Source organism: Pipra filicauda, unplaced genomic scaffold (genome assembly GCF_003945595.2).
Source record: "Pipra filicauda isolate LSUMZ 115617 unplaced genomic scaffold, ASM394559v2 scaffold71_size5581439_pilon, whole genome shotgun sequence".
NCBI classification, from domain to species: Eukaryota; Metazoa; Chordata; class Aves; order Passeriformes; family Pipridae; genus Pipra; species Pipra filicauda.
Genome location: NW_024104887.1, coordinates 2,728,404 through 2,740,702, shown reverse-complemented (window position 1 = coordinate 2,740,702; position 12,299 = coordinate 2,728,404). Strand labels below are relative to the sequence as shown.

At 47.0% G+C, this 12,299-nt stretch overlaps 1 protein-coding gene across 5 annotated transcripts in view; it reads right to left on the bottom strand.

Annotated features, from left to right (window-relative positions):
• The window catches only part of COL26A1 (collagen type XXVI alpha 1 chain), a 181,827-nt gene that overhangs the window by 126,473 nt on the left and 43,055 nt on the right, over window positions 1–12,299 (bottom strand). For 4 of the 5 annotated variants that reach the window (XM_039389324.1, XM_039389323.1, XM_039389325.1 and 1 more), the window contains one exon: window positions 4,489–4,592. In XM_039389324.1, the coding sequence (XP_039245258.1) occupies window positions 4,489–4,561 (73 nt within the window). In that variant the 5' untranslated portion in view covers window positions 4,562–4,592. The remainder of the gene's footprint in view (window positions 1–4,488; window positions 4,593–12,299) is intronic. The other variant, XM_027734374.2, reaches the window with a different exon arrangement.

The window sequence follows — 12,299 nt, the reverse complement described above, 5'->3', positions numbered from 1 at the left end:
CTTCCAAACTTTCAGGTCTCTTGTTTTGATGTCCTTTCTCATGGTCTCATCAAATTTTGTCTCATAATTGCATTTGCTCACTTGAGATTTTCCTGGCAGTGTTGTTCTGCATCTCTCCTCCTGGGACCAAGAAATTTGGTGAACCAGCAGTAAGAAAGAAGAGGGTTTTTGCACTCTATCAGACCAAGAGGAAAGTCCTCATTTTCTTATACTGCTTTGAAAATTATACATACATGAGAATCTAAGAGATCTGAAAAATGTCAGGATGATAAGATGCAAACAATAGTTATTAGAAGTAGATAAAAATATTCCAGGAACTGAAATGAGGAGGGGGAGAAGGACAAAAAAAAAAAGGAAGTTCTCAAATTAAACTTGAACGAAGCTGCTCAAATTTCCTATCCTACTTTTATTCTTATAGAAAGAAGAGAAAAAGCAAGCTTGGAATCACAATGGCACCACTTTAGAGGTGCTGAGGTTGCTCTGGGAGCTGCTTCATGCCCAAACAGCTAAGCTGTCAACCATCAATCTACTTCTGGGGTAAATAGGATACTGGCCACTGTCCCAAATTCAAGCAGCACAAACAAACAAGAAAGAAAGCTATGTTATATTTGTAAAGTGAAACAAGACCTTGCCTAGCTGGAGAGCTCTAGGGCAGCACACCGAGCCCCTGAACTTGCTGGGGACCCTTTTCCTCTCCCAGGAGGTTGCACTTGCCTTTGAACTTTCAGCCATATAGAAAAAAAAAAAGGCTGAGTTGAAATGTCAGCATCATCTTGGATTCAAATCAATCAGCTTGATGCATGATTGCAACAACTAAACCACTTCACCTCTGCACTGCCCTCATCCATATGTTCTTTATATCAGCAGTCAGCAGACTGGGTGGCTCAGTGGATTCATTTCCTGTCCTGGGCTTGGGCTCCAGTTTAAACAAAACAAAAAAAACCCCTGAAACTGGAATATAAAAGTTAGCATCTAGTGACAGTTATATTCAGCAGACTTGTTTGCATCAAGTCTCTTTCTCCATCCAAGAAAGTTGCAAGAAACCCTTTGGGAAGGCCTGGTACAACTGGTGATTTTCCACTATCAACTCAACTAGCTGGTCACAGTTCTACAAAACCAGTGAAGGAACTGGAGACCTTTCAAGTGTTGACACACCTTTGGGTGAGGGGAAAGCAATGAAGGGAAGAGGGGAAAGCCCCAACAGTGTCAGCTTAAAAAAGGAAACAGATTGGAAACCATCCCCACCTCAGTAAATTAATAACCCTCTGAGAGCAAAATCTCCATCCACTTCTAAAGCTGGGCTTCCTCCAGATGCTGCTGCTCTTGATCAGCTCTAATGCAAGAGTTAAATTCCCAAGATAATTTAAATCTGAAAATGTGCAGCCCTCAGCATTAAAGTAGGTGCCTGCCAGCTGGTGGCAGTTAAGTGGTTGCTGTCTCAAGCTAAACTTATCAGCTGAGGATGGAGACACTTTAATAACTGAATTGCATTTCACATGTTGCTCTATCAGAGCACGGGGTGTCACTGTGGGAGGGGGGCTTTCCTTCTCAAAGTGTGTTCCAGCAAGTCAGTCCCATCAGAGGTCTGTCATACTTTGGGACTAGACATCCACACTGAACTGCTTCCTGAGCAAAGGAAAGCTGACCTGCCTTTTGGGAGATCACAAGAGAAGCATGTCAGAAATAACTGCACTGCAGCCTCTGAACGACTGCAAATTCTTTGACTTGTTTCCTCCTTGTTCGCCCTCTCCCCGTCCTGTCTTCCCTCATAAAATGCTAAAAGAAGTAAATTTTCAAAGGGCAAGGAAGGCTTGATGTAAGGACAGCTAGTAAAAATAATCTATGCTCCAGATATGCTACACTGGCTGCCCCAAAGACACTGTTTCAGAACAGCACAAAAAAAGGAGTAAATATTAACCCTGCTCCCTGGGGATTAAAAGGAGGAATCAATAGATGTTATAGAACTCTCAAGCATCAAGATGCAAAGGCCACCATCAGTCTGAAGAAGGGACTCTGCAGCCATTCTTCCCCCCACACACACAGCTCCCAGAACTCCTCTGTGCTTGATCAATGTATTATCTCCAGGCTTAGTCCATCCTACTGATGAAAATGTAACCTTGCTATTCCAGGACTCTCTGGGAAGGAAAATGTTTTCCTTCAGTCTCTGGAAACAGGAGACCTCTTGCAGAGGAAGCCCCAAGCCACTGTAGCTGCCATTCTGCTGGTTCATGGAGAACAGTGACTGCCAGAGAACTGGATTATTTGCACCACAGCAAGAAGGTGAGTTAAAAATAGTGCAGGTCCACTCTGCCTCCAGCCATACCTACCTCACATCAGCTGTACATCCAAGTGACATGAAATATTGAGAAGAAATCTAACTAAATACCAAAAAAAGTGAAGGTATTTTGAAGTTCGACCCTGCTAATTCACTGTGGCTTCACCACTGCACTGGCTTTGTTTTGTTTCAGTTTAGTTTTCTGTTTCCTGTTTCCTTGTGTCTGCTGTTTCCAGGAAGGACTCACACAGATGTAAACATCCCACCCTCTCAGAGGAACCAACTTGTAGTAGGAGAGAGCACAGAAAGTACAAAAGGCTTTACATCAGGTTGCCAAAAAGCTCTTTTTAGCCTCTTTTATTTACATTTGCAAGTGACACTAACATTAAGAATTAGCATAAGGAGTAAGTAAATGCTTCCATTTTAGAATTGATGGACAGCTCAAGGTGCTGTGCACACCACTAGGAGCAGTACTGACACTCGAAACTAAAGTGGCACAACTCTGCTGTACTAGAAATGGGTACTTCTTTATTTTTCTCCTTATTTCAAGAGTATGGGACTGTCAGTAGCACCAGATGTTTTAGGGAGAGAAAAGAAAAAAAAAAGAAAAAGGTAAAAAGAATCTCACACATGAAAGTGAGGGCTTGCTACTGGCTTTCTGCTCACACCCCACAGACCATATCCAAGCCCAGAAGAACAGTTCCACCTTGAAAACTGACTGCATAAAATTGTCACCTCGTTCCACAGACCTGCTCCTGTGAGATCGCTGCCGACTTGCTCAAACAAGCTTATGTTGGCTTTTTATTTCCATGGACTGTGCTGAGGCAGATCTGGCACTGCAGGAGGCAGCTGGATTCTCTCCTTTGCACCACTAAGCTGGAATTACTCACACCTGTCCAAACCCACAGGCACCAGCGGGCTCTGCTCAAGGGCTCCCCAGGTCCCTGGGCAGGTCCTCTCACCCTGAGCTGCAGCTACTCTGGAGGTGACAGCTCTGCCACCACCCTTAGCTCCCCTGTCCCCTGCAGCAGCAGGTAAAACTCCAAGCTGCACACAGCAGCTTCTCTTTCTCAGGCTCACTCCTTTTAGCAGCACGTTAAAATGCAAAGCTCTCTCCTGCAGACTGCAATTTAGGGCAGCTTTGCCACTTTTTAAGGCTTTTCTTGAGCTTCTGGGAAGCTATTGTTTCCTCAGCAGCCTGGAGGGAGCTGCTGTCTGCAATCATCATTCTCTGTGACTGTAAGGAGACAATTTCCTAGCTAGAGATTTGCCCAAATTGTGTGATCAGCACTAAGATATCACAGCAAAAAAAAAACCCGAGGTGCAGCTACAAACAGCAGAGTCTGAGAAGTGCTGGACACCCCAATGACCCTTCAGCTGCCAGAGACAGGCTGTGCTGACCTGATGCAAATGGACAGCAAACTCAAGGCCTAGTTCCTCCCGTTCATGAACCATGAAACCTCATGTCAGATTGAGCAGATGCTTTAATGCCTACACATGAGACTCGATGGAGAAGCAGGAATTGTTTTAAACCCCGAGAAGCAACAGTTAAAGTAGAAAACATTAGGAAGCAAAATGTAAAACATGCCCTTTTTGTCTATTATGATAAAATAAAAATACTTTCTTTACTTCCTGCTCTGTTTTCCTCTGTGTGAAAGGAAACCCAGAAGTGTGTTTTCACATGCTCTGTGCAACCTAAGTGTTGTACCCATAAGTCAGGGAGCAGGTGGAAAAGGAAACCAGAGGTGCTGATTTAATTCAAAGCTTTCTGGGAACACATATAATTTATGTCCAGACCTTACAGGCATAAAACTTTCAGAAGCAGCCATTCAGGGACCAGCTTTCAGCAGTTACAGCAACTGATGGTGATGACAGGGAACATGGAGAAGATAACACAGAAACATGGAGAAAGTGCATTTTCTGAAGGACTGTGCAATGGGGATGCCAAGCACAAGCACATCTATACTCAGGTCATCCCTGAGTACCTATTTCTTCATTTCTTTCCCCCTCCCTGTTCAGGGCTGTTTGCAGACATTCAGTATGGTTTGTGTTCCAGAGCTTGTGTGTGACATTCAGATAACGATGGGGAGTGAAGAGGTGATTTGTTCCTCTGTTTGAGAGGCATAGGGCAAATTAAGGACCAAAACCCAGCTCAACCCAGCCAATCCATCCTTGCTGCTCCATAAGGACAGATGCATTGCTGGATAACTCACCCTCCTCACAGTTGCTCCCCGTGAAGCCAGGACAGCACCTCCACTCCAGCGTGGTCACAGTTCTGTAGGACATTTTGTACGTGGGCCTGATGAGAGTCCTGTAACTAACACAAACAAGGAGTCAGTGGAATGCACTTACCTGCCCAAGGGTGGTGTTGCTGCTAATCCATAGCACATCTTCCTGCCTGGATACATCCCCAGAGCACCCAGCCACCCCCAGCCACAAAAATAGTCACACAGAATAACAGAGCGATGTTTTACTACAGTGTGGGTCTGATTCAACAACTTTTATTTTCCTCCTTAAGCCCTCATGCCCTTCTGGTTCTGCCCCACACCTCCCCCCAGGTAACACCAGTGTGGCTTCATGGAGATCTCATCACTCCCAAGGTGCTGCAGGTAGCAGAGGTGATGACTCTTTCCTGCACTCTGCCTCCACGAGGATTTCTCTGACATTGAACAAAGGCTGGCGTGAGCCTTTCCTCACACAGAACTAAGAGAGCTTCCAACCTCTCCCTGTCTTCCCTTCTCCCACCACTCTTATCTGGGGTTTGCCAACACATCAGCATGACAACAATCAGTGATCCTCGTGGAGCCTTTTTTCCAGCTGGCTGACCTGTGCCTCAGTTCTCCCCATCTGAAAGAGGGTCACACTTTCCTTCACCACTGCCGAGGTTGTGCAGGACAGGTTTGGGAGCTCTGTGTCCAGCACAGCATCCCAAGGATCCCAATTACAGCACCGGCACTGCCAAGCCCCACTGGAAACTGGGGGGCTACCTGCAGACACAACAGACCTGTGCAAGGCACCAGTGGTTCTGAGGTCAACACAAAACAGAGTTGCCTAAGTGCCAGCTTTTCCTTTAAAACAGCAGCTCTTCGAAGCTGGCAAATCAGTTTTCCCAGCATACAGCCAAACAAGTCACTGCTGCTATTCATGAAGCTGAAAGCAAACACAGAAGTCGTACTCCACAAGCTCCCCTCGAAATTCCTGCCCTTAGTTAACAGCCAAAGGAATTTGGCACACACAGGGAGAGTCTGAAGCTTTGGGATTACAGTGTTGCAGGCTGCAGCTTATGCTTCTCTCGCTGAGCCAGACAGACACAAGCCCTGAGCACCCTCTCCCTGGGGAAAAATCCTCTTCCTGCAGTGCCAGCAGGAGGCAGAGCACTGCCCCGGGCTCAGCTGGGCACAAGGCCAGGACAGAGCCAGAGGTTGCATGAATCTCATCCCAAGTGCTCCAAGGGGAAGCAGGCACAGGTGTACATCCAGGACAGCCCTGCAGTGACGTTGGTTACTCCAAGAGCAGTAACAAAGGCTTGCCAGGAGAGGCTGCCCATGTATGTCTTGGAAAGAAGGGAGCAGCTCAGTCGTGGTTAACAGAGTCTTTGGGAAACTCGTTTCTCAGGAAGCTGTTGCTGATGATTTGTGCCAGCTGCCAAACACAGAAACCACGTTCTCCCATAGGCACCAGGGAGGAGGGCTGCACGAGCTTCCTCCTGAGCACAGGGCTGCCTGCACGGGGAACGGCATCGCCCAGCGACGGGAGAGCAGCGCTGCCTCCTGAGAATGTGATATCCTCACCCCTTGAGCTGCCAGAAAGCTCACCAGTTACTGCTAATACTGCTAATAACTGGGATCCAGGCACTTGTCTAATAGGGGCTGGACAGAGCCAGCTCGTCCCACCTAGTTCTTTGCACTTCTGCATCCAATGGCATTCAGGAGTTCACAGCCAGGAGCGAGTTTGAGGACTTGCAGCACACTGACGCAGGTAGACCTTCAGTGCTTTCTAATAGAGAGACCTAAGGCACAAAGACTTCGAGTGTCTTGCTGAGGGTCTCTCAGAATAGCTCTGGCAGAGCTCAGGAACTGAACCCAAGCCTCCCAACTCCAAGTCCTGGCGTTGGACTCAAGACATCTTTCCACACGTAAGCCCCGAACCATCAGTCAGGAGTTCATGGCTTTGTCACTAACACCACAGCTGGATTTGACCTTGAGATGAAAGTCTCCAGCCTTGTTACCAGTGTCCAGAGCCAGCTAGTCTCCAACCACACCGTGATTTTAAAACCATGTTTCTGCCAACACCAAGATGTTAAAGCTCTCTCAAACTTCATTATGAAGTGTGGAGAGTGGCTCGAGCCAGACTGGAATCTTGGCAGCAGTTCTGTGTCGGGGAAGTAGCTATAGTTTAATCCTCAAATGAGCAAGGACTTCTCAGGGCATGACAAACGTGGAGCTCAGCTGTCACAGTCTACCACCCACCCTGAATTTCCTGGAAGAGTTCTGATGTTTGCAGCTCTGTTCAGCATCCTGCAGTCACACATGTGAAGTGGTCCCAGCTTGCAAGCTCCAATTTGTTCTGAAGTTGCTCTGTTCTTCATAGCATCATTTTTCCCTCACTTTTTGACATGGCACCAAGGTCTGTTGTTGCCTGTGTCATCACATCATGCAGATTTCTGACAGCTATTCCAGGAGGGGAGCAACAAAGAAAGTGCCTTTAGCAAAGCATCACCACTGTCTGACACTTGAAGGAGAGGGAAAAAAACCACATGGAAAAAGGACGGGGAAGGAAGATACCTGTTAAAGATCAGAAGCCTTAGAATGAAAAAAACATGTGGAAAACACAACAGGCAGAAAAAAGGATTGGTAGCAGAATAGGGAAGCCTTTCCCTTGGATGTCACCCAAGCCACAAACACTGGCATAGAAATCTGCCAAACCACAGTAGGAGATGAGTTTAAGATGAGCCACAACCTGCACTGCTTTGCTTCCCAGAGCAAAGGATATGCTCAGCACACACAGTCCCCTTCAGCAGAAGACTTCCAAGCCCCTCACAGAGAAGCAAACCACCAGGACCTGCCACTCTGCTGCAAGAGACACATGTCATTTCCCAAAATGTTTGCTGAGGCTTCATAACAGGGTCCCAGGGAGTGGGGCAACTCCCAGGGAAGAACCCAGAAAGCTCAGTCAGCAGCTGCTGCTGTTACTAGACCACAAACTAGACCTGCCTGTCCTTGGAGACTGCCTGATTCCTGTCAGACAAGCTTGTCCACATGCAATCATCATTTGGGAAGCAATGGCTCTTGCTTGTGGTCTTTAAGTGACTGCTCAGGAAATGGTAATTTGGGGAGAGATGACTGAAGAACTGATCTGGGGGTATGAAGCTGGAAGTACTGGAGAGGTCAGGACACACAGAAGGATGGCAGCCAACAAGTCTCACGCCTCAGCACACAAGGATGTGTTCCCCCCTCTCTCAAGGAAGTGTCAATGAACACAACAGCCAGACCTGACACAGGAAAGGGGAAGAGTGTCACATTCTTGGATCAAAGCCTCAGAAACCAGGTCAAAGAGCCAGGCGTGATCTCTGCCATGACCCAGGCAGGACAGGCTGTCACATACAGGAAATGCCTTCCCCCAGCCTGGATCTGCCCTGCCCTTTGACACTCACAAACAAAGCTGTTTATGCCTGAGGACCCCAGGAGAGGGAAGGCGTGAAACTCGTTTCCACACCGCAAGAGAAGGTTTTGTCACTGCCGTTTATGCCCCAGGAGACCTCAGCGACCTCCAGAGGCTTTTAATTCGTTTTTATTCAAGTCCCAGATTGAAAGTTTCACCATCACTTGCTGGTGGGTTTCAGGATAACAAGAGGAATGAACTTGCTTATTTGACTGGCAAAGAATCTTGGATAGGGAAGTATCTTGGCAAATTCCTTGGAAACCAAGGAATCCAAGGCTTTCTTTTGCCTACTACTCTCATGGCAATGAAGTCACTTACCAACCCAGTGGGTCCAACCCTGTACATATAATTAGCATACTGTCTTTCAGGGACAGTGGACCTTCATTATAACAAGTGCTACCTCTGCATTATAAGAAGTTCAGAACAAAGCTTGTGGTAGTGCCTCTAACTTTCTACCCATGCCCTGATATATAGACATGCCAAACCCCTAAAACCTCCCATAGAAAATCAGGGTGCTCTGAAATCACATTTCAGATAAGTCAGGTGAAGTAACCATATCCTGAAGGACTTGGAAAGAAGGGAGGTTGTTAAGAGCTCAGAGAAGTTATCAGGAATATATTTGGTTCCCAACAGCACCACCCTCACTCCAGACAGACAGACCATCATGACTATCCTCTCAAAGCCTACCAGACACTGATTACACCAGGGAGCTCCTCTGTGAACACAGATAAGACAACTTCACCTCAAAGCAGCACCACAGTTGATGCAGGGACAAGGAGCACCTTTGCAACTCACAGGCATGGCAGAGACCATCGCTGTGAATCAGACCTGTGCTCTTTTTTCCTGCAGCCCCAGCTCTTCCAGCTTCCCCAGCACAAAGGCAGTAGCTCCCCAGAGAAAAATGTAACCAGAGCAGTTTCAAATATGCTCCTGCAGACACTGGATAAAAAACCCTGCAGCTGCAGGAGCACTGGAGGTCATTGTACGTGTCTCCTGCCTTTGCCAAAGGGGAGGAAGAGGACTCTGTTTAGCTCTGGACATGTCTGGTTTGCACAACTTAGCCAGAGACTAAAACCCAGGAAACAAAACTTATACAGCTCCCATGCCCCACTATAAACAGCAATAATTTACAGTCTTTCAGTCTTAAGAAGAAAAAGGCTGAGGACACAGATGTTTCTATGCCACTAGAGTTCTCATCAGCTCCTGCCTCTATTAACAATCAGATCTCAGTGCTGTTGCAGAGCAGCACTGCACTTCCACCAGCGAGGAGGAAGAGTGTTCAGACAGAATGTCTGAGCGAGATCAAAAGCCCTCAGTCAGCAGCCTGAGCACAATCCCCAGAGCAGGTGGCCCTCCACCTGTGCCCAGGCAGCACACACAGCCAGCCACATTGTTCCAGAGCTCAGAATGCCCCTTTGTGCTGCAGCTCTAATCCTGCGCTCCCAGAGCCTCCTCCCTGTTTGCAGGAGGACTGTTGATCCTACATTTCTATCCCGTGTGTGCATGGGAGAGCAGACAGCTTTTTCCAAGCATATTTCTCTCCAAAATGTAGAGTCGTAAGGGAATTAAACACATAAAAGAGTTTATGTGTAACAGGACTTCAAATAGCAATCCTAATGCACTGGAATAAGCTCTGGGATTTATTATTCAATTGACTGGAAAGCAAGAAAGAGAGAAGGATTTCCCTGTGGCATTACTAGCTCTGAAACTGAGGAGGAACATCAGCTACAGGCCAATCTCCTGGGTGACAGATCCCCAACTTCTCCTACTGACCCTGTAGCAATGGACTTTTCAAAAGCAGACAAGACCAAAATGGATGAGCCTGCAGAATTCCTTCTTTGTTATTCTACAAGCTGGCTTGTAAAAATCCCTCCAGGAGCAGTAATGTGTTCAGTTTAAACGAAAAGAACAAAAATAAAGAAATAAATAAAAGAAAACCCAGCGTTCAGAAGCAACAAACAAGAGTGATCCATGCAAGATGTGTAGCCTTCTCACATTAAAAATGTCATCAAAAGCACAGAGCCTTTGTGATAAGCCAAACCAGCTACAAATATTGAAAGGAAAAAACATGCAGTGACTGGCAGCTGGAAAGGGCATCACAGCCCAGGTTTGCTGTGTTGCAGGAACGATCTTCCTTCCATTTCTCCCACCTTTGAGTGGTGTTTAAAACTAACAGATGAGTAACTTAATGTTTGGAGTTTTAATGGCTCTTACTAAAGTAGAGAGACCAGGAAATCCTACCCCTGTATAAGCCAGCTGTGGGTTTCCAGGGGAATCTTCAGATTCTCTGAAGGCAGAAAGTGCTGCAGAGACAGGAGGCTCAAAGGCCAGAGTGAGACAGGTGTGTGACCACCGAGCCCAGCAAAGCAAAACAGGATAAAAACTCACACAGCCTTGCTGGGAACATTCTTTTTCTAGGATGGGACAAGTAAGAGAGGAGTCAGAACATCCTCCCAGCATGTTTCCAGAGATGAGATGGGGATTTCTGTAGCAAAAACAGTATGAAGTCGGGAGTGTTTGTCTTCTGAAGGCTGTAGCAGCACATGATCTGCCAAGGCTGTTCATCCCATTCATTCACCTCCTGAGACACTGTCTTAGTGACCACAACACAAATACCCCAATCAAAAGTAGGCTGATTTTGGCCAACTAGGGTATCACAAGAGGCTGTCCTATTCTCAGAATAGGACAAGAGGCTGTCCTATTCTTACTGTCAAACACAGTAAGACAAAAGCAGCACTGTTCTGATCTTACAGGTGAGGTGGCATTGCTGGACCAAAGGCACAGGAAGTCACAAAAGCTCCAGCAACTGAGTGCAGGTCTCTTTGCCAGGTCTTGGAGACCACCCTTCTCAGTGAGCCTCAAGGAGGGCAGTGTCCCAAGCAGGACAGGATTGTACCTCAACCTGCAGCTGCTGCAGCAAAACCATTGCTCAGGAGAAGGGTTATAATTGGGATGTCTCTGGGTTTGCTGGAAGTTGGAGGCAACCATCCAGGCAGCAGAGAGCCAGAGATTAAGTTGCCATTGAAACACCAAGCTAGAGACTTTATCCCTTCCTTCAGACAGACAAATGGCATGGGAGTTTTAAGCACAGCAGCAGTTTCAGCCAGACTGCTGGAGAGCTGCCCGTGCGCTCTGTGGCGTGACAAAGCAAAGGCACAGCCTTTGGTGTGCAGGAGCTGAAGCCTTCACCACACAGATAGAGAGAGTTCAAGAATAGATCTGCTGAGGGAGAGCCTCCAGCCAAGGCTGCTCCAGAGCAACTCAGCACCCAAGCTAAATAAAGAGTCTGGGGTGGAGGGCAAGAACAGAGCGGCTCATCCCATCCCAGCCAAGATGACGACACTCCTGCTCAAGAAGTTCCCCTGCCAGATTCCCAAGAGCAAGTGACTGGACAGCAAGGACATCACACAACCCAAGCTGCTAAGCTGGGATCTCACAGACCCTCCTCTGCCAAAGGCCTGACCCTGAGCTGCAGTTTGTGCAATAAGGGAAGGAAACATAACACGAGTGAACGGGAGACAGGAAGCAGATTAAATCCGTGTCTGGCTACACCAATGTCTGCTTGTAAGCAGAGTCTCTCTGACACAGAGCCCCTCTCAGCTGTCACCACGAGGCTGAGACATGCCTTTTTTTGGCTGATGTCCCTTTTGCTAGTGAGCAGCCTGATAACAGGTGCTGGCAGAGCGAAAGCTCTCCCAGATATGGTTGACTCCCTGTAAACAAGGAGATGAAAACAGCTTGTTTCGAATCACAGCTGGGAGAAATGCTATAAAGCCAAAATAATGCCAGTGCATTGCTGACATTTTGCATTGCTTTCAGTCATACACTGTGCCCTCCCCTTCAATTCAAGCTCAGGCACCACAAATCTCACTGGAGAAGAACAAGAGAAGGTCAGAAGATCTTTAAGTTTATCTTTTCAGCAAAAAAACCCCACTGATATATTTATATCACTTAAACAACCACGAGGACATAGAGAACCTGAACATTTCTAGCCACTACAAGACCTGGAGTAAGCCTGACTTTGCCTGAAGCCAGACTTCCAGAAAACCCCAAAAAAGAGCTGGTACAGAGAAGGTAAGGAGGAAACAGAAACAAGTAGGGCACCCAAGTTGGGTTTTCTCCTCTGCTCATCTTCTGCAGGGATTTTCAGAGACCTGTCAAAGGAATTGTGCAGCATTGTGGTTCATAAAAGCTTACAAGCCCCTTCGAAGCCAGTTTCTTAACAGAAAAGAGAAAACAAGTACAATTTGCAAGAAAATGCACTAGCAAGTGAGGTGCTGAATAAAAGAGGCACTACACTGCTTTGGGACTTTGGGAACTGACTGTCTTATTTGTATCCTTGGGAGTTTTCAGAGAGAGATTG